Source organism: Lepidochelys olivacea (genome assembly GCF_965140295.1).
Source record: "Lepidochelys olivacea isolate rLepOli2 genome assembly, chromosome: 7".
Lineage (NCBI taxonomy): Eukaryota > Metazoa > Chordata > Testudines > Cheloniidae > Lepidochelys > Lepidochelys olivacea.
Genome location: NC_140417.1, coordinates 41,313,106 through 41,336,257, shown reverse-complemented (window position 1 = coordinate 41,336,257; position 23,152 = coordinate 41,313,106). Strand labels below are relative to the sequence as shown.

Sequence of the window (23,152 nt, the reverse complement as noted above, 5' to 3'; positions counted from 1 at the left end):
ACTAAGGCATTCCCTGGGAAATATCCCACCCTCTGACTTCACCACCTCAACCAAGCTTCACAATCATCATTGTATTTTACTAAAAAATATAGTCTTTTGTTCGGGGGGGGAGGGAACTTTCCTGGAACCTAATCCCCCCTATTTACATTAATTCCTAGGGGGAAATTGATTTGCTTAACATTGTTTTGCTTAAAGTCACATTTTTCAGGAACATAACTGCACTGTTAAGTGAGGAGTTACTGTACAGTCTATAAAGCCAATCAAACCACAGAATGATCATGAATAGGAATATGTAGATGATATTTTGCAATGACTATTGTGGTTGTCATTAAATTCATAACATTTACTACTGCAATTAATTATATACTTCTATACAAGTACTATATTCCCAACAGTACACACCAGGTATGTTTCAATTATTTCCAAATATACTGTCCAGTATGATTGTGGTTATATTTCTGTTCATCTTTTTAAGAAACCGAACTATCTAACTTAATGTCCCAGGAGAAATTTCTTCAGTCACTAAAAAATTTCTGCATGTGCCACCTCAAAGTACGTAACCCTCATGTACCAGTCTCCTATTAAAAAAACAAAAAAACACTGAAGCCCCTTCTAAACAAAGTCAGTTTTCACTTTTAAAATAGAAATGCCTTACAGTGTTGTCATCATTACATGACAAGTGCTGTTGTTGGTATCAGTTTGTTGTTTGTTTTGCATGTGTGTTGTATGTATATTTACATGCAATAACCCATGACAGTTTGTCAGTTGGGTACTCATACTAGCTGAGGGAAGAATCAGCTAGTATGCAGTCTCTTTAGTTTTGGTTTGTCTTGATCATATGGGCAAAAGCTCAGGATTGAGGGGTTTTTTTCTTTTGAAGACTAAAGATGGAGGGGGAAGAGTGGGATGTAAGCAGGAGAGTAAAGGATTATGGACAAGGAGTAAAGACTGGGAAAGTAACTTAAAATGGGAAAGATTTTCATTCTACTTTTGTGTATGTGTGAATGTTTGATAAAGGTTTGTAAGTTACATTGTAATTTGGTTGGTTAGGAGTTTTACAGCCCAGAGGGGTGTGTGCCCTGAGATGATGATGTGAGTTGAAAGCCTCTCTAGGGAATAACAATCACAGCTTTCATCTAAGCCACTTTATAAATGCAATAATGCACCCAAGCAACCTTTACCAAGTCTTGGATACTCAAGAGCCACAGATGTGTTCAATTCGATGCAGCTTTTTGAGAGCCAACCACTTCAGAGGATACAAATGAACCCTTCTTTTGGCAGAGAATTTCTTCTCTAAATCTTATGCTAATAAACAGTTTTGAAAGATAACCTTCTGTGCTTTGGTCTAAGTCAATTAGTTTTCATAAAATAATCTTTAATTTAAAGGTTGTGTTAGCGTTAGCTCTATAGATTGCTGATGTATTTGATATTCTTCCTTAGCTGACAAGGCTGTGCCCCACCCTCAAGTTATTTAAAAAAAAAAAAAAAAAGAGTTGCACAAGCCCAGGCCTCTGACAAGAATCCTATTTGTAAATGTGAAATAATTCAGTTCCTTCACATCTCCACTTACTATAACACTTTTTAGCATCTCAGAACTAGTGATACATGTAGGCTTCTGTTATGATGTAGGTGCCTGTACGGAAGCAAATCCTAGTTTCTCAAGAATCCAGAAAGCTAATATATATGTTTTAGGAAATATAGCAAAAGAGAGACGACACTGGGAGTTGCATAGTATTTGAAAGCCCAGATTATTCTTTTGTTGTGCCACCACATTTGAGGTCTTACATTACTGCTGCCATCCTTCATAGTGAGGAGGACTGGATGAGACTCGCTTGAGAGCTAACTAACTCCCTAACCTATATAGAGAAGGGTTTTTTTAATTATGTGAAGCTGTCTCCCTTTAGTGCTCACTTACGCTTAGTCTATAGCAGCCTCCTGGCCCCTGCACCTGCTGGCTTGGAGAATACAACCATAACTGGAAATTAAATTTGTGTTCCATAAAAGAGGGTCAGTCTGGCCCACCATTCATTCCTGGGCTTAATTTACTGTTAGGCATTGTAACACATTGGTGTTTAAACTCGCACTGTTTAGATGTACACAATAAGGCACCATGGAGGCTAATTTAAGGATGGAGTTTCATTGTTAATTTATTATGTAAGACCCTTTAATGTACGTTTTTGTTTATTTTTTTTGTAGATTTTAAAAATCTATTACTTAAAGGGGAAATTCTCCATCTTCCTGTTTCCCAACCTTGCTAATTATTCCCAAAATGTTTCACTGTCATTTATTAGTATTCTAGTACTTGCGTGTAATATTTGGAGAAATAATAGTATATACTGCACAGCAAGAAAACAGTTGTACAATAAGCTTATTTTAATGAATCTTTTCCAGTTATATGTCCACTAAGATGTTTTTTAATTCTAATGTGCTAGAGTGAATAAATCCAGCTTAATTGAAATTTGATCTGTAATTGACAGCATCGTGCTTTTAGAATAACGTGCCTAGAATATGGTTTGAACTGTCTGATAACAAACTTATCACTTTTGTTTCAGGTTTTATACTCTCCTGGTGCTATCCACAGCTCTTTTTGGGAAGCCGCCTTTCAAGAATGTAATTGTAAATGGGCTGATTCTTGCTAGGTTAGTATATTAGTTTTCTTTAGTGAACAGCTTTTTATTGTCACCTAGTTGTAATAGGTTCAGACATGTTACTCTAAATCACAGGTGAGATGTTTTGGTAGCCTAGGAGTACATAGTGGTTATAGTTAGGTCAGTTCTGGCTACCAACGAGAGAGAAACTTGTCACAAAGTAGCAACGTTGCAGAAGAATTTAACTGACCACCAGAGAGGGACATTTGTGTCTCCTATCCAGGAATTATGGCTGGTTCTTCACAGAAATATTTGCCCTTACTTATCAGCCACAAATCTAATTAAAACTGGATGGAATTGAGGAAAGAAGTGAAATGCCATTGTGCAGAAGGAAGGATACCCTGTTTAAAAGAGATGTTGATTTGGAGGTTTATATATTTTTTATAACAGTAAATATATTTTCCAGTGCCACAACTTGTCACATCTTCAGGATGATATTACTGATCCAAAGCAAATGTTTTGTTTTTATCCTCTTGCACCTTATTATACACCTTAATATCTCCAAGGAAGATGGAATCTTCTAATTGAGTCTGTAACTTAGGAGCCTATTGCTTCCAGATTTTCTCAGTACTCTGGAATTGTCCATCATGCTGAAGTAGTGTGCTGAGTGCATGACAGTGGCTTGGGTAACTGTAAACATATTGTGACAATCAGATTTGAGTTTTAATCAATTATTTGGAAAGGAAGCTGGATGTAAAGGGATACTTGGTTAGCAACTCTTGTGTTGTCAAAATCCTGGGAACTCATTCCCCAAACTTGGCATTTGTTTTTTTTTAGTGATGGCCAGAAAATGAGCAAACGCAAGAAGAACTATCCTGATCCAGTGAACATTGTAAATGGTTATGGAGCTGATGCGTTAAGGTAGGAGCTGGCAATTCTGTCTATATTTTTCTGTAATGTAGATACCTAATACTTCAAATTCCTGTGAATGGTTATATCAGACATGTATACCAGAAAGCGTGTAATGGGTTTTGACAGATAGCAATAGGAAGGAACTTAAGTTTAGAGTATTTCAGAACTCTGTGGCAAGGAAATAGTAGGGGGAAGGGATGACCCAGGGTATTGGTAATGGGTTATGGAGCCTTGAACTTCTAAATCGTTGGTTCTGATCCTAACAAGGCTGATAATGACTGAAGCTAATTGCTATCTGCTGGCTTTTTTGTTAGGAAATGAATTGTGTCCAATTCCTATTATATAATATGTGAATTTAAGCTGACGCTAATTGGTATCATTGTTGGCTCTATGAGCATACAGGCCAAGTATTTGAATGGTCATGAAAACTATGATCAACTTCTCAGAGCTAGTTACTCTAGAATAGGGTATCTGCACATACGCTGCATGGTGGAGGGAAGCTTGTGCAGTCGCTACCTGTGCTATATACTACTGTTGTGGGGCGGCTGCCCCACTCCTGGAGAACAGGGGTTAAAAGCAGCCAAGATTGGCTGCTTCCCCAATCAGCCTCAGCTGTAGCCAGCTCAATTAGGGCCCAGTTGGCCCTGATAAGAGGGCTGGGGGGCCGGGAGCTGGAGGAGTCTCACTCTAGTCCTGGAGTGGGAAGGGCTAGCTGCCTGGGAGCAAGGTACCAGAGGCAGAGCAGTGCTGGGGAAAAGGGCAAAGGGAGCTAGGGAGCTCCAGCCTGCAAAACCGCAAGGCCTACAAAGGCCTACAAAGGTACTGGGGCTACAGTGCTACAGCCTGGAAATAGGCAGAGGCAGCTGGGCCTAACCCCTTGCCAATGATGAGTGGCCATTACAGACTGCAGTTTGCTCCAGTGAGCAGGGGCTAGATGATGACTGGCAGTAGCCACTGAGGCAAGGTGAGGACAGAGGGTTGGGGGTTCCACTGGGAGGGGAGACCCAGTGTGTGGGGGTACTGCAGTGGGCAGAACCCTAGGGTAAGGGGCACCGGGGTCTGGGAGGGACACGGGGGCCCCAAGGAAGGTGAGACACTAGCCTGCAGAGGGTGCTCCGGGCTGGACAAGAGCTAATTCTCAAGATGACCAGCAGGAATCGCCACACCAGTGAGTCTCACCTTGCTACAACTACCTATGGAGAAAAGATTTAGTCTACATTGCTGTTTAATACAGCATCTTTATAAGCACTATGTTCAGTTAAAATTGGAGACAAAAGTGAAGAGGCAGATCTGAATATATTCATGTACAAAAAGCAACTTACTGATTAGACTATCTAGGTCTTTGGGCAGTTTAAGTTGTTTCATTAAAATAACATACATGCTCAAGTATAAGAGGCAGTTAATTTGGCTGGGGGCAATAAAATCTCTTCACAACCTAAAGGTGGAATATGGACATTGAATATCTGAATTAATATCTTATTTATGGTTGTAAAGAGCCATTTGAATGTTGCTATATTCAAGTTTTTATACTATGTCACCAGGCATCATGATTGCATGCTGAGACTATGGCAGTACAAATAATAAATGTGTGTGTCTATTGAAAACTTTTCATTGGCCATAGCTGAAACTTGCTTTAAAATTAACATTTATTTTAAGAAGACTAGACTCATGTTTGATCAACAAGATCAAACTCTTTTATAATAGTCTAACCATGGTCAGCAGAATATGAAGAAGCAGAGAACTGGTAGATGAAGCAGCATGACTGCAGAGATTCCCAGTTTTTATAGAGGGTTTTAAACTCAATGTTCAGTTGTTTTTTTCCCTAATTTTTTCTGCCTACAAACAAAAACCAAAATGCTAAAAGGTACAATTCCATTATTTCCCCATTTTTGTTCAATAAAAGGCTAATTCATTTTTCTGCCTGACATACACTCTCTAATGTCATATTTATTTATACACACGCCCACACACAGAGTACAAAGCAGTACAGACTTGGTTCAGTTAAGGAAAGTGCTCTGTGATTCAGTTGTTTGTGCTCATCCACTGAAGCACTTCTTGGATACTATTTAGAATAAGCTACTTTAGACTTGTCATTTTGGCACTGCTTCTATGTAGAGTTACTTTAGCTTCTGTGAAGGAAGTTCTCTCCTCCACCTCAGTAGAATCTTTACGAACGGTAGCTTCAAATTAGTCTCAGCACAGCAGTATGTTAGTAAATACAGCATCCCCAGCAGTTACACACACAAGTGCTTAAATGTATAATAGGATGAGAACTCCAGATGGAAGGAATAGCTAGGTAGCACAGAGCACACTGGTCTCTGACTTTTAGAGTCTTTAATTCCAGTGTTCTTTGAATCATATGTGAAACCATTCAGTGTCTAAGAGCTTGTCTACACAGTGCAGCAATGCACATCAGAAGAGGTGTAAAGTTGTAGAGCACCTTAAAATGTTGAGCTCTAACTGCCCTGTGTTGATCTAGCTGATGCAGTCTTAAATGTATGTGTTAATGTTGTATTGTTTTCAAACAGGACTATATTCATGGACACTAGGAACTTTTTAGAGCACATCAGTAGAGTCAACACAAAACTGTTAGAGTTCAACACTTCAGAGCCCTCTACAATTTTACACCCCTTCTGGTGTGTACTGTTGCACTGTGTAGACAAGTCCTAAATGTTAAAGCTGCTATCACACTTGGGCAGTCTTGACAAACTTGACTCAGACGGGCTGTAAGCCAAAGATAAAGTTGTGCAGTGAGGGGGAAAAAGTATCAGCCGGAACCCCAGACTGTCAGCGGGCTGAGCGGGGTGGCGGACAGAACCCCAGACCGGCAGCGGCTCACCCACAGCCGGGGTCCTGGCCGCCGGCCCCGCTCAGCCTGCTGCTGGCTGGGGGTTCCATTCACCCAGGCAGGCAGCGGGCTGAGTGAGGCCAGCAGACCAGACCTCGGCTGGCAGCAGCGTGCCAGTAAAAATTGGCTCACCACCTTGCCGCAGGTTGCCGACCCCTGGTCTAAGGGCTTGTCTACACCATACAGCTTTTAGCGACAAGGCTGTGTCGACACAGCCTTGTCGCTAAAAGTCAGCGTGTGTAAATGCTCTTTTTGGGTACTTAGTCAGCACTTTTGCCGACAAAAGAATTCCAGCCCCGCGAGCGGCGTTAGCTTTGTCAGCAGGAGAGTACTTCTGCCGATGAAGCCATGTTCACACTGCCACTTGCATTGGCAAAACTTTTGTCTTGTGTGTGTGTGTGTGGGGGGGCTTTTTAAAGTACCTATGAAAGACAAAAGTTTTTGTCGACAACTTCTCAGTGTAGACAAGCCATTACAAGAATGAATGATTCATAAAAGTATGCAAGTTATGTCCCTTTCTTTGGATTTGTTCCAGAGTAATCAATTTCTTCCTTCATTACCTTGAAAGTAATATTTCACTATTGTTAGTATAATCAAGTGACCTAAGCACCCATCTGCCAACACAGGCAAACAAGTAGACTCAGACACTGCCGCTGAGTGTCTGCAATTCTGTCACACTTCATTTTTTATCAGAGGGCAATAGCTTCTACAGCTGAGCTTTTGATTGCTTCACTGAGGCCTTATCCCTCAAAGTTCAGACTGGTATCCTAGCAATACAACTCTGAGAAAAAGTGCTATTTGCATTTGGCAACTAATTTTCATGGCATGAGGTGCCATAAGGATAAATTGTGTGTTTGGGAAAGAATGTAGCAGTGTTATTGTTAATTTCAGAGGTCATCCAAGACGTACATCTTTATCTCCTTATAGAAGACAGTCCAGTGTGCAACAAAACCAAACCCCTATACTTTATATCACTTACCTAGACAATGTTTAACCTCAAATATCATCTGCTGTCTAAATATATCTTCTCTCACTCATGAGATAGGAAGGATCTGCAAGAAGATTACATGTATTTTCTTCTCTAGATACCAGAAGCTTTTGATGATCCGCAGTGTGTTTTTTGAGACAGTTTCATTCATTCCAATCACTGTAAACAATTGGTTTTATGCTTCTTCTATACATAAGGAGTCAGGCCAGTGTTCACCATGATGCCTTGCTAGTACACCAGGGTGCCGGGTTTTCAAAGACCTAGGGTGTAGGTTTGGATGGTTTTTTTCCTAGGTGAATTGAAGAAAAGTTGATAACTGTCTTTTTATATCTTGGGTTGGAGTCTGAGAGCTCTACATGACCAAATGTTCAATGTGGAGACAATACAGGTGCAAAATGATCAAAAATGCTAAGTCCTGTAAAAATAGGTAAAGCCAAAGCACGGAGAGTTTTGTATAGCTGTAATATGGACCATAAATAAAATATCAAGGTTGTAAAAGTTAAGTCGGCTGCTTCATTTCATTCCTTCTGTTTTAGCCCTAAGGCAAAGCTTTTTCCCCCTCCTTGCACACACAACTGACGTAAAAACACCTGTACACAACATTAAATACCAAATGCATCTGAAGCAAGTCAAATAATTTTCTGCTTCAGTAAACACAGGCCACATTATGATTTTGAGGTTAAGATGTTATTGCAAGCCAAGCAGGCTCAGTATAAACTGCTTTAAATAGGCGTTTGACCATAAGCAAGTGTCCTTAAAATGACTGAAAATAAAATAAACTCTTGTTTTGTGCTTGTTTCTTTTCTTTACATTCAGAAGCATTTTATTCTGACTAGCATTAAAAACAAATTTCATTTGAAGATGCATTTAGTCCAAAACAGTCCATGCTTCTGCTACTATAAATAATTTACTTACAGTATCTTCAATGTACTGTAATTACACAGCTGCCAGTACACAAGGACACCAGATAAAACCAAGAGACGTGCATGTTTTCTGAAGCCTGCAGACAGTAGTGTTTGTTACTTTCCTAAGTTACTTACAGGCCATTTGCTGTGGTGGTAACCTTGGAACACAGTGGGTAAAGATTTAAAATGACATTTATGTAAAATAAATTTGGAAAATTTAGAGATGACAGTATTATTGGTTTGCCGTGTCTGTGTTATACATTATTGCCAGCCCTGAAAGTTCAAAAATCACCAGTCAGACCCCTATAAATCATGTGAGACTGGCTCACAAATTATGAGATGAAAAAATTATGTAGTGTTTTTGGTCTGTTTGAAGATCTTTGTATCCCCTCCCCACCTCCAGTGTATGTGAGACAAGTAGTGTTGTAAACTCTGCCAGATTTGTTGAGTAAGGTGGCCTGGATCTTTCAGTTTATCCCACATTCTAATGAATTAATTTTTGTGTCCTTCCCCCACTCCCACTCTCATACAAATTCTGCCAGGCCTGGGTGGGCAGCTGCAGGGGGTCCTCTTCTCTCCCTTCGCAGTGCTGGTCCCTGTAGGTACTCTCTGTGGGTGTGCATGTGCTCCATGCCCCTCGGGCTGGAAACTTTTCAGTAGCAGTGTCTGTTGGTCCATGCCTGCTCCCTTTGCCGCCTTGTGCTCCCAACCAAAGGTATAAGGAGCAGCATGGACCAACCACCTTGCTCCAGTTCCTTCTCTAATGTGAATAGAAGAAGGTCTGAGCTACTCTTCCCCAGGAGGCAGGAAAGTGGGTGACTTGGCTAAAGTTTGAGGGGACTGGAGCTTCTTGTATCATTTTGAGACTGGTTCCAGATCCAGCCAAAATCCTGTCACTTGAGAATGAATTGCAAGAGTTGGAGACAGCATGTACAAAGGCTTGTACAAAGATATTTGCTTTACCAATAAATAAATAAAAATTGGAGGCCAAATTGCTGTTTCATTTACATATTTATTTAGTAATTAGACATAATACTGAACTATTTTACTTTGCCACATATTGGGGTTATCTAAATTCAAAAGAAAGTTTCTTCTATTTTTAAACATATATATTGAAATCCAGCTTTTAGAGTTGAATGTTAAATTCAAAGTAGTACCCATTCCTGTACTGCTGACATTCATGCTTTACCATCTGTTTGCCCTAACAGCTGTATTGTATGTATTATGTTGATGTGAGAAGGTCTTTCAAGAAGAATTCATGGTCCAGTATTTTTGAATGTATTCTGTCAGCCCAAGTTAGGGTTTTCAAGTGCCCTAAAGGAAATCTCTGTATAGATTCATTAGTTTAGAAAATTGTGTTCTAAAAAGTTTATAAAACATGACAAATTGAATTCTGAAATAAATCTGTTACTGAAAATGTTGAAATCTTAAAAAGAAAATATTTTTGGCAAGTTGAATGAAGTACTAAGTACATCTTTATTTTAAGTAATTGTACAGGTTAAGTTAGCTGAGTGAGACACTAGTTCTGACCTACAGTAGTCTCTGTTATACATAAGCTAGTAGAAACCAAGCTGTCTTTGTAGTTTAAAATATTAGCTTAGGGCAGTGCAGATGTAAGATTTTAAAAGATAAACTTTTTGCAAACTGAAGTGGATACATATTATGATACACTTAAAAAAAGTAAGTGAATATTATTCTCAATATTACCTCCAAAAAAAATTTGTGTGAACCACTCTTCTCCTCTTTGCAGCAGATTTACAGGCTACAGACTTTAAATCTTATTCTAAATTAATTCAGATTTCACTGCTTTCTTGTAGAAGAATAGCAGAGACATTATGCATTATTCTAGGTACCAGTGTTTTTATTTGGTACTTTAAAAAAAAAAATGTTTTCACACTGAGCGTCTGGTGGAAGAAGTTGACTTGTTTTCTTCAGTAGGGACACCTTAAGTTCTGTATTGTTGGCTCTAGTGGGGTAACTGGTTAAGAGGAATAGTGGCTCAATTTGACTTCCTGTGGCTATGCAAATGGGTACTACAAAAACAAGCATCCACTATCCTGTCCTGAAGATGAGATAAGGGGGGAATAAGGCAGGAAGGGAAAATCCCTTGTCTAAGCCAATGTTAAACACTCCTATTTGCTCTTCATGCAGTATGGGAAAATCTGAGCTGGCAGCTCTTAAAGTTGTCTATTCTGACCGGCAGAGCTGAGCAAATAGTGGGAAGATATTTTCCCATCAGTTATATTCTCCTTAATGACATTGCATCTCTTGAGCCATACTATAGGAGTTAAAACATTGAGGAGTCCTTGTGGCACCTTAGAGACTAACAAATTTATTTGGGCATAAGTTTTCATGGGCTAAAACCCACTTCATCGGATGCATGGAGTGGAAAACATAGTAGAGAGGTATAAATACACAGCATATGAAAATATGGGAGTTGCCTTTCCATTTGTTATGTATTTATACCTCTCTACTGTATTTTCCACTCTATGCATCCGATGAAGTGGGTTTTAGCCCACGAAAGCTTATGCCCAAATAAATTTGCTAGTCTCTAAGGTGCTACAAGGACTTCTCGTTGTTTTTGCTGATACAGACTAACATGGCTACCACTCTGAAATTGTAGGAGTTGTGAGCCTGCTCATGTGGGCTCTGAATCTTTTTGTGCAGTACTGGCATTTAGCAGGCATGTGCAGAACATCCCTCAAGACCAATATTCTGTTCAATTAGGTTGTAAATACCTGGTTTCCACCATGTCTCCATTCCTTTCTAACCACCAGAAAGCGCGGTCATGGTACCTTACTCCCTCTCCTTCTTGTGTGGGAAAGTTAGTTTTTTGTATCAAACCTTTTAATTTAGTTATAGGATTAGTACAGGGCAAGTTATTTAAAATCCCCCCCCCCCCGCCACCTTTGTTATCTGATTAAGATATACCAGGGGCCTTGTTATTGTGGTGGAGGCAGAAAAAAAGGCAGGGATCAGTTTCCCTTCCAAAACATCAGTTGGATATTTGTGTGGTTAATGGTTTTCAGTGCTTTTGGGAAGGGCGCTCCTCCAGGAGATATGCTGTTTGTGAAGTCATCTCTCCCAAGATCCAGAAAGGAGATTGGGGCAGTAGGGTTGTCTTTCTAATTATGGGAGACCTGTTGGTTCAGGAGAAACTGATCTGAGACAGTGTTTCCTGGACCAAGTAGATCAAATTTGAAACCTTCCTTGGCACTGAACTTGGGATCCTTTGGGTCCCATGCTGTTAGAGGAAGCCCTAAAAATGAACAGTCCATCTAAGTAGTATCCATTGCTAAAGGACGTAAAACTTTCAGATTGTGCCAGAGAAGAGCCTTGTCTTAACATGGATTCTTGAAACCTAGACAAGTCAAGAGACACTTTCTGAAGGATCCAGCAATTGACTCTGGTCTCAAGGCAGCCAGCCTTCTTGGTTCCAGGTGCACAGGCAGGAGAGATTCTGAAAAAGGAGAGGTCTTCCTTCCTGCTGAGCTTATTGGATCACTCCTCAGCATCAGGACAGCTTTTGAATAAGTCACAACAGCAAGAGCACTTCTCCCTTATGGACTTTGAGGAGAGGATATATTAGTATTCTGATCCATATTTGGTTCGTAACCCTGACTATTTTCTTTCTGAGTTCCAGCATGTCAATGCTGGTAGTATTCTAGCTGGAACAAGACTATGACTGGGGTACAAACCTTCATATCTTCAACATGCTGTACCTACTTACGATTTTGTCTTTTTATAGATTTTTTTTTTTCCTGTGAATCCATCCCCTTTAGTGTTTTTCTATCACTGTGGCACAATGTTTGGAATTTGCTATGGTTTGTAAAGTTTGATGAGTATTTGCAGGTGAGCTTTTAGAGTATGTAATTTTTTTAGTTAAAATGACAAGCTTTCTAATATGAGTAATAGAGACCATAGGGGAAATGCCATTAAACTTCTTCCTAGTTGATCCTATTGCACTGTTTCTCTGCAGGCTGTACCTCATCAATTCTCCTGTGGTAAGAGCAGAAAACTTGCGGTTTAAGGAGGAAGGAGTAAGAGATGTGCTGAAGGATGTATTTCTGCCCTGGTACAATGCGTATCGCTTTCTCATTCAAAATATTGTGATCCTACAACATAAGGTATGAAGTTTTGAGACACTGAAAAGGCAAAGGCTAGTTTGTACACCTGGCACTATTTCTTGGTGGATTTTATGTTATGTTAATAACATACCCTCTTGCCACAAAGCTAACCTCACCTCCTTAGTCTCCTTTTGTTCTCAGTACCTTCTCTTGCTGAGCTCCTTAAGCCTGGAGTATAGTTCTCTGATCCTGACCACCATGCTTCCATCCTGTGCTCCAGGAGCATGATCCAAAGTCCACTGAAGTCTATACGAGTCATTTACATTGACTTCAACTTTTTTTGATCAGGCCTCAAATGCTACAAATGCTAATCTTCCCTTCTAAGCCGTAATAAGTGCATATATGTGTACATCAAGGAAAACAGAAGGTACAGGGGAAGGATAAGGATAAAAAATGAGGTTAACTCTCAAGTTGCATGCATCAGCAGCCACAGTTAACTTACTGTTGTAGCTCTTTAGTCCTATTCGTCTCACTCCTCGAGGCTTGGCTACATCCCTGTTATAAATTACATTGTAAAGATCATTTTTAGTTGTCTGTAAAACACTCTGTAGGTTTATGATGTTATAGAAATAACAGGAAGTGGAAATTTACCGACACCTGTAGTATGTTAGCTTTCTTGCTCTTACAAATATAATTCCTTTTCAAGGTATAAACATTTCTTACAGTACAAAGGTGCTTTTACTTGTTGGTTTTGAAATGAACTTTATGCTATAGCAAGGTTATAGTGTTGGAACTGGAATAGAAAAATTGAGCTGTGGAGTAAACCTTGTGCAGTACATGCTCGTTTTAAGCCTGGCTTCAAATCAGATCAGTGCTGCTAGCGTCACATTTCAATGAGAAGTAAGTTCACCAACCAAACACTAACTACCGAGGACACCAGAGTTAACACTTGCGAAAAAAGTTCCATTAGGACTGTTGGTCCTTTCAGAGCAGATTTCTTTTTTTCCTTCGGCTAACTTTTCTTCTGTTTCTTGCCTTGTAAGGAACTGGCTCAAGCTACACCAAAACCAGAACTTTGTTTTAAAATAAAATTGGCTTATCCTAGCATTCTGTTAAATTTAGTTTTGAACATTCTTGTTCAAAAATCTTTTTGGAGCGTTGTATTTTCATGTGAGAGATGGGAGCAGCTCTGTGTTGTGAACTGGAACTTCATCTAAAAGCGAAAGTTAGTTCCCACTGATTTAGTTGCTCTTTATTTCTGTAAATCTAACACACCTGTACACCAGATTATCCTCGTGCTTCTGTTGGACTCTGGGATCAGGAGTTGGTTTGGTGTCAGACTTACTTTGAAGAATTTGAACAATGTTGGAAATAGCACCATAGAGCTTCAATGTGTTCAAATCATCGTTTCATTTCCCTGTCTTGAGAGTTCATATCATGTGGCACACATCCATTTCTTTAAACTCATAATCTGCTCCAGGGGATGCAGCCATTACCCAGTCTTGCACCCTTGTTCTCGTACCTAGCCTGTAAATCTGTCACGAATTGCATAATCTGTTTTCTAGTTTAAAGGTAGCAACTGCCACAAATCCATCCTCGTCTTCTTGCAAGCCTGGGCCTGTTTTGCTTCATAGCTCATGTCATAAATATAAAGGGAAGGGTAAACCCCTTTGAAATCCCTCCTGGCCAGGGGAAAACTCCTCTCACCTGTACAGGGTTAAGAAGCTAAAGGTAACCTCGCTGGCACCTGACCAAAATGACCAATGAGGAGACAAGATACTTTCAAAAGCTGGGAGGAGGGAGAGAAACAAAGGGTCTCTGTCTATATGCTGTTTCTGCCGGGGATAGACCAGGAATGGAGTCTTAGAACTTTTAGTAAGTAATCTAGCTAGGTATGCGTTAGATTATGATTTCTTTAAATGGCTGAGAAAAGAATTGTGCTGAATAGAATAACTATTTCTGTCTGTGTATCTTTTTTGTAACTTAAGGTTTTTCCTAGAGGGGTTCTCTGTGTTTTGAATCTAATTACCCTGTAAGGTATCTACCATCCTGATTTTACAGAGGTGATTTCTTTACTTCTATTTCTATTAAAAGTCTTCTTTATAGAAAACTGAATGCTTTTTCATTGTTCTCAGATCCAAGGGTTTGGGTCTGTGGTCACCTATGCAAATTGGTGAGGCTTTTTATCCAACATTTCCCAGGAAAGGGGGGGTGCAAGTGTTGGGAGGATTGTTCATTGTTCTGAAGATCCAAGGGTCTGGGTCTGTAGTCACCCAGGCAAATTGGTGAGGCTTTTTACCAAACCTTGTCCAGGAAGTGGGGTGCAAGGTTTTGGGAAGTATTTTGGGGGGAAAGACGTTTCCAAACAGCTCTTCCCCAGTAACCAGTATTAGTTTGGTGGTGGTAGCGGCCAATCCAAGGACAAAGGGTGGAATATTTTGTACCTTGGAGAAGTTTTGACCTAAGCTGGTAAAGATAAGCTTAGGAGGTTTTTCATGCAGGTCCCCACATCTGTACCCTAGCGTTCAGAGTGGAGAAGGAACCTTGACAGCTCACAACTAGGTGATAGGAAGGGAGGGTTTGAAGCTTTGACTCTCTCATCTTGCTGACCTTTGACTTCAGTTAGAAGTGATAATTTCTCAGAGCTTCAAAAGCACTCTTGATAGCATACGTACCAAAAACATCAATGAAGTCACTAATAAATAATAAAAAGAAATTACAGTGAGTAATTAGGTTTAGGATTAGACTACTGTAAGAATTCTCATACTGGGTCAGACCAAAGGTCAATCTAGCCCAGTGTACAGTAAATCAGTAATACTGAATAAAGAGCCACCTAAGATAGCGGCACTCGCTGTAGATTTGCATAAAAATGTTGGTAGTCAAGAATACTTGATACTAGATATTCATGTACATAAAAGGTTGTTACAAGGAGGAGAGAGAAAAATTGTTCTCCTGAATCTCCAAGGATAGGACAAGAAGCAATGGGTTTAGATTGCAATAAGGACAATTTAGGTTATACATTAGGAACAAATTCCTAACTGTCCGGGTGGTTAAACGCTGGAATAAATAGCCTACGGAGGTTGTGGAATCTCTGTCAATGGAGATTTTTTTTTTTAAGAGCAGGTTAGACAAAGACCTATCAGGGATGGTCTAGATAATACTTAGTCCTGCCATAAGTGTGGGGGACTGGACTAAATAACCTCTCGAGATCCCTTCCAGTCCTATGATTCTATGAATCACCTTAGCAATAGCAAGAGGACAGCATCATATATAACCAATATTGCATCTTTGTAAAATAGTTACTATCTGCAATAGGTCTTTGAATGTAACCTGTAAATGTCAAGAGCTAATGAAAGACACTGGAGTAAGTGATATGTGTGTTGAACACTTCCCATTAATCCACAAAAAAGATCAAAATATCTTTCCTCAGCAACACTATTATTTTGTCAGATGTTGAAATTTTTATGCTTGTGGAGAGTGGGATCCTTTGAAAGCAATTTCTTCCTTTCAACAAAGTCATCCTATAACAGGTTACCACTTATTAGTGCAGACATTTCAAATAGGCTGGAAACTAAGCAAAAACTAAGTGAAAAGTTCAGACCTTGTAGTACTCTTGAAATTATGGTAGCCATTTAATCACTTAAATGGGGGGAGGGATAGCTCAGTGGTTTGAGCATTGGCCTGCTAAACCCAGGGTTGTGAGTTCAATCCTTGAGAGGGCCATTTAGGGATCTGGGGCAAAAATTGGGGATTGGTCCTGCTTTGAGCAGGGGGTTGGACTAGATGATCTTCTGAGGTCCCTTCCAATCCTGATATTCTATGATTCACTTTGGAAGGCTGCCATTTAAAGTGATAATGGCAACAGACTTCAATAAATAGTTGTGCAAATTGTTTTGTCTTTTTAGTAATAATCTTTTCAAGGAAAGTTTGGTAACTACCTTATAATTAACGAGCCTTTTCTGAGGATCCTCTCAGCCTTCATAAGAAATTTCTCATGTTACCTAAAAAATTCCATTTTTTTTCACCTGTGACCATGGAATTAGCTGAAATGAGCTTTGCAGCCAGCCATTTTCTGCTGTCATCCCGTTAGATTTTGCAAGATCAACAGAGTTGGGGATAGGAGACGTATGTGGAAAACCTGGATCCTTCAGCAAATAATTTTTTGATTCAGCAAATGTAAATTTTCTTTATGAATCAGTAATGAAACAATGTGTCAGCATAGAATTAGAAGATAATATGCTGCCAAAGATGTTATTTTTTGGGTGAGACCTGATACAGAGGCTCTGGCTGTTTGTTAATTTCATTATACTTCCTGTAAGAGAGAAATAGCTAATTCCAGTGTCCTGGCTGAAATCTGGGAATTACATTCTGCCTCCTAAAATTGCCATTGCAGTTACAGTTGGGTAAACTATTGTTTGCTTCCCCACCCTGAGTTGTTGTGTAATCTTGTTGTGCACCATTTAGCAGCTGCCATTTTGCACCACAGGGGTGGTTGAATGAATAGTGGACAAAGAGATTTATATACAGTTTCACTTGTCGGGGCAATCAGTGGAAGCCCAGTTCAAAGATGAGCTCCTCAACTGAGGGTATGCCTACACTACAATTAGATACCCACGGCTGGCCTGCACCAATTGACTCAGGCTTGTGGGGCTCGGACGAAGGGGCTGTTTAATTGTAGCATAGATGTTTGGACTCAGGATGGAGCCTGGGCTCTGGGGTCCCAAGCCCGAACTTTTACACTGCAATTAATCAGCCCCTTAGCCTGTGTCAGCTGGGACAGGCCAGCCATGGGTTTTTAATTTCATTGTAGAGAGGGCTATGGCCAGATGTGGTGTACTGACTTAAATTCTAATGGCTTCTGCTTTCCAGCCTTTAACAGCCTTGATATGATATAGGTTGAGACTATGGCCACACAATATTGCTTTAAATTTGCAAGAGAGAAAAGGTGGGTGAGGTAATATCTTTTATTGAACCAGCCTCTGTTAGTGAGAGACAAGCCTTTGTGCTTACACAGAACTCTTCTTCACGTCTGAGAAATGTATTCAGCTGTGACATTCTGAATACAAGGTTGAACAGATTTAGTGTAAGTAGTTAACACATATTTCAAGGGATAGTGGCCCATTAAAACCATAGCAGTCATAGGGGGAAAAAGGAGGGGAGGAAAAGCTGGGAGTAAGTGGGTTACAGATAGTTGTAATAAGCCATACATCCAGTGACTCTATTCAGTTCATGGTTTTTAGTGTCTAGCAAAATTATGAAATTAAGCTCCTAGGCTTGTCTTGTGAAGTGTAGTGCAGGTTTTCTTTGAGGATGAGGACTGAGAGGTCAGACATAAAGTGAAAAGTGTTCACCCACAGGTGAAATGGTGTTTTTGTCTTATTTTTCTGTGAGAGTTCATTCGAGAGCATAGTGATTGTCTGGTTTCACCTGCATAGTTATTATTGGGGCATTTAGTGTACCTCGTCCAGTGCACCACGTGTAGTGATAAGCATGTGTAGGATCCCAGGATCTTGAAAGGTGTGTTGATCATCAGCAGTGGAGAGATGCCTGCAGGTTTTGCATCTGTTTTTCTGCCAGGGTCTGGTGTTGCTTTGAGTTGGTGCGTCTTGGTCTGTGGGGAGCTTGCTTTTGGTGATGAGGCTGAGGGGGTTGTTTAAAGGCCAGAAGAGAGCGTTCAGGAAAGATTTCTTTCAGGGTGTGCTTCCTATCAAGTATGGGTTTAATTGTTTGATGATCTCCAGTATGGGTTTTGGTGTGGGATGGTAGGTAACAGCTTATAGTGGTGGGGTTTTTATTTCTGTATTGAAGTAGGTTCTTTTGGACTATTTGTGAGGCCCATTCCATGATGCAATCTGCTTCGCTGGTGAAGTGTCCTTGCTTTTAAGCATGTTAAGGTGTACATCCCGGACTTTCTCCGCAGAGTATATTCTATAGTATCTGAGTGCCTGGCTGTAGGTGAGATTTTGTGGTGTGTTTGGGGTGATAACTGGATCTGTGAAGGTAGGTATGTTGATCCGTGCGTTTCCTGTAGATAGTTGTTTTAAGTTTGCAAAGCAGTTTCGGATCTTTTTGGATGGAAGATGCTGTACATGAGATACTATTTTGTTACTATACCATTTCAAGAAACCTTGTGACAAAGGCAAACCTCCTATATAGAAGAAAGGTATTTCAGTGGCATTTGGAAAGAAAAGTTCTTATGATTAGGAAGCCTACTATAATTACTTTCAACAAAGAACAGAAGACTTCCTATTTCAAAACATATTTTCTAAACAAGATGCACTTGTTTAAAGGTCACATAACAACACGTCTTACCATGTCTCCTGGTAATTCTATGGTTGGATAGATATGTCTGCAAATTAGTGCAACACATTCTTGTCTATTTTTTCCTTGTCTTCAGACCTAGCCCCTCTCAAACTGTGATTTTTTTTAAATTTATTTATTTAATTTATTTATTTTATTAGATTTTTCAAGAATAAAAATCCTCACTACAGGGATAGCAGGCCTTTAGGGAAAACCTGTAGGGAGTGGTATAGGAGATTCAGTAGGGATCTCCACTGATCACTGTTTAAAAGCTGCTTAGTTAGAAGTCAATGTGGTATTCTCCCTCCCTCCCTCCCTCTCTGGAAGAGCAAAGTGAATGGGTAGATTACCAATTTAGCACATATACTTCTAGCCTTTTCCCACCTTCTCTTTTGCAGTGTATACTACATTACAATCCAATGTTAAGGGGCAGTGAACAGTGCTGCCTCTCATGAAATGCTAAATATGTACAGTAATGACATGATGCCTGCCTAAAATTCCTCCAGCAGTTCCAGTTGAGTTTGCTATTTTTTCCACCTACTTGTAACAATTCTTTTGCGGTGCCATGTGCTATTGAACAATTGCTGCATTTGAAAATTATAGTTATTTATATACATGTCCTATGTTTGTCTATCTATCTAATGTTCACTTACCTATATTTTCTCACACACACACGCCTCAGAGTCAGTAAAGTTCTTTAAATGCTTTGGAATCCAGATGGATGAAAGGGACATAAAATCAGTATCATTAGCCTGTGTTCATAAATTGTGATGAGACTACATACAAAAGGTGTAAAACGTGGGATTATTGAATTTCCTTGTGTACTGTACTACTATTTCTGTGTGTTAATAAATACAGAAAACTGGTCCCTTTTGTAGTTTACATTGTTGTGTAATGAAACAGGATCAGTGCAAATCAATTTATCTTGGCTTTTTCTGTTAATGTGTCTCAAGAACAAATATCTGTATCTGACAGCGAATACTCTTACTAACCAATGTAATGGAGAGCGTGGATAGGAGGCTCTTGTCAATGAATAACAAATGGGCTTTTAAGAGGAAGGGTGCTCCAGTCATTAGGGCACTTGTTCAGGACATGGGAGACTTGGATTCAGTGCCCTGCTTCACCACAGACTGTGATCTTGGGCAAGATGCTTAGTCTCTGGGTCTCCGTTCCCCATCTGTAAAATGGGGTTAAAATGGCCGTGACCTAACTCACAGGGGTGTTTTGAGATAAACACATTAAAAGATTGTGAAACACTTTGAGATCTACTGATGATGAGAGAGGTATTATTTTATAGGATTTAATGTGTTCAAGAGTTGACATGCTCTACTACTATTCATTTTTCCAATGATGTTTATAGGAAGATGTAAAGGAATTCCTGTACAATGAGAACACGATGAAGGAGAGCAACAACATCATGGATAAATGGATTCTTTCCTTCACCCAGTCACTCATTCAGTTCTTCAAGGCTGAAATGGCAGGTATGTGTATCTTTTGCTTTTTGTTTCAGTTCAGAAAAAGACTTCATTTGAATAATTGTCACTGACTGGTGACTAGGGATGGGCTTGCACAAAGGATGCATTTATCCAGGGATTTTCAGATTTCAGATCAGACTGCATGAAAGAAAGGGGCAAAAAAATCTTAAAACAGTAACACAGGGAAAGGGGCAGCTATAGAATATTAATTTAATTGATGTACATACCATTCTTGCTGTTATAAGAACTTAGTTCTGGCGACACAGTGGCCTTCAGCCTAGAGTAACTTCTCCCACAATGAAGTCTGTAAGATGACCATGGTTTTTGAAGTACTCACATTCATTTCACAGTGCTGTTGTCCTCACCCGTCATAACTCTGGGCTCAGTAATATAGGCTTATTGAGTTTACTTGGTGCGATAGAACCGTTCAGAGAATTAGGGCAATTAGCAAACCCTATTGCTTGTAACCTTTAAGCTGGACCTCAGGAAACTATTCTTGTTGCTTAATCCTTGTAGTTGCTCTTTGAAAATCTAGCAGTAGCATACGTTCCCAGGTGTATTTTCTTCCTTCTGTTTTTTAATAAAATTTACCTTTTTTTAAGAACAGAATTGGATTTTTGTGTCCTAAGAGGTTTGTGCACACGTTGTCTAATTAGCTGGTGGCAACAGCTGATTTCCTTTGTTTGCTTTCTCGGCTCTTCCCTGTAGGCAGGGTGAAACGGTTTGAGGGTACCCCACAGGAAGGAATTCCCAAGTGCGCCTTCCTGAGCTCTCAAAGGGGTTCTGCACTTGGGTGGTGGCAGCATCTACCAATCCAAGGTCAGAGAAAAGCTGTAACCTTGGGAGTTTAATACAAGCCTGGAGTGGCCAGTATTAATTTTTAGAATCCTTGCTGGCCCCCACCTTCTGCACTTGAAGTGCCAGAGCAGGGAATTAGCCCTGACAGATCCTTTGAAACATACTCATTTGACTGTTTCTTTGTATCATTATTTAATTTAGTCTCCTGTACTCTTAACACATTGATTTGGTGGAAGTGTCCCTTCCACAATTTCCCTGTTAAAGGCTTTCAACACACTATTTCCTTAATCCTCCTACAGGGAGTGCCTGTGGTTCTCTCCTTCATTGACCTTTCTAACAGGGAGCACTTTACAGTGCCTTTCCACGCTTTGACCAGTTAACAACCTAGAAGGAGGGCCAGTGACCAGTGGACTCCACACAATACCCTTGATCTTCCATCAGTGTCACAGTCCAGAGGAGTTTGGGGGATAATCAAGGTTACCTCGTCTGAGCCTTTCAACCTACTAATGGGTTGAATTGTTTATTCGCTCCCTCTACCATTTACACAGAGACCTCATAAGTGGGTGCATTTAATATGTAGTAGTATGCATTTAATAGCTAGCTGAAACATTTTTGGTTGAAGCATAGTTAATAGAGTCTGTTACAAATGTACAATCAATGCATACTTAATTGTTTTACTGTTTAGTTGGACTTACTGGGCATACAACTGCCCTGTAGTTCATGCTCCATTATTTTAATTTACTGTAGCTAGCAAGCAAGCAATGAGTCAGTGGCTAAAAATAGGTTGGTTTTTAAAATCTGAAATGTGAATTTGCTGGTATTCAGATATAGCCTGGCAAGCCACAACAGTACGGCACTGCTGTTGACAAGAACATAAATGTCATGGACCAGCACTGATGCTTGTGTCTGATGACTTAAAAAAACTACAAAGCAAATAATAAAAAGAATTTACCCATCAAAGAGCACAATTTCAAATGCTGCTTCCATAGCTCAGCTCCTAATGCCTAATCCCTATATTGTAGAAAGTAATATTTCATTGGGTTCTCTCTGTTTCTCCTACAAAAGCACCCAGAGAATTGCTGAAGACTTTTCCAATCTGGTATAAGTAGATATTACAGAAAATAAGTAATTAGCATGAGCTTATTTGAAATACAGTAGAGAGAGAATTGGTTTTGTATTTATTTACTGGATTTTTTGAATTGTGTCACAATCTAAGCTCTTTCTTTAAGCATAGATTTTTTTTTTCCTTTCTATCTCTGCTCATTAGAGGTGTAGAACTGGAAAAATGGACATGAATGGCCACTACTTGGGGAAAAAAAAAAACAACCAGCACCAAACAAACCTTAAGTTGTTAGTTCTGTGGGGGAAGTTTAAACAGGTCCTCTTTGCTAGAGCTGGCTTCCACTTATTAACATTAAATTGTAGCCACCAAAATAAAATGTTAGCAGGTAGACCTTAGCATCATTTATTTCTCCTATTAAGTCATAAGGTTTTAAAACTGGCAATCTTGGGTCAAATTTTCATATTCTTTTTCATTTGAGCACTTAGTACTTCAGTGAATAAAATATTAAATATCTAGACTGTGACAGTTGATAAAGTCATTTAAGGATGAAAGAAAAATTGAACTGGAAGTTGGAAATTTAGTAAGTAATTCTTCATGGTTTTAGGGAAGTGAAATTCCCTATCTAGAAACAGTGATTTTTACCATAGTGCATTTGGTGCTTGAATAGTGCCTGTGTGCAATATACAAGAGGATAAATTACAAATCAGCGTTTCTCACGGTGGTTAAGCTTAAGAGATTGACTTAGTGCAGTGGTGTCCAAACTTCTCCTGCCCCCCACCCCCTTATGGAATCTGTTGTGTCTCCCCTCCATTACTGCACAGTCAAGGCTTTCTCAGCAGAGGAGTTGGGCTGAAAGTAGAGCTGGGGACAGAACTGGGGATGGGGAAGGAGTTGGGGCTAGAGGCAGAGCTGGCCTTGGGGTGGAGAGAGAATGAGGGTAGAGCTGAGCTGGGGGTGGAGTGGGGCTGGAGCTGGGCTGGGGGCAGAGCACGGGGCAGAGTGGAGCTGGGGTCGGAGCAGGGCTGGGTGGCGCTCCCTCCCTGCCCCCTGTGGGGGCTGGCCTTGGCTCTGCTGTGCACCCCTCCACTCCCTGAATGTTTCTCTGTACCCCCTAGGGGAGTATGTCCCACAGTTTGGGAACCACTGACTTAGTGTCTTTCTTTTTTTCCCTTCTGTCAGCTCAAAGTATAATATCATGGCACAGGTTA

General features: G+C 40.0%; 1 protein-coding gene across 2 annotated transcripts in view; it reads left to right on the top strand.

The window, feature by feature from the left end:
- Positions 1-23,152, top strand: part of IARS1 (isoleucyl-tRNA synthetase 1) — a 180,950-nt gene that overhangs the window by 92,257 nt on the left and 65,541 nt on the right. For both annotated transcript variants that reach the window (XM_084634253.1, XM_084634252.1), the window contains exons 17-20: positions 2,553-2,639; positions 3,426-3,509; positions 12,221-12,368; positions 19,969-20,089. In XM_084634253.1, the coding sequence (XP_084490379.1) occupies positions 2,553-2,639; positions 3,426-3,509; positions 12,221-12,368; positions 19,969-20,089 (440 nt within the window). The remainder of the gene's footprint in view (positions 1-2,552; positions 2,640-3,425; positions 3,510-12,220; positions 12,369-19,968; positions 20,090-23,152) is intronic.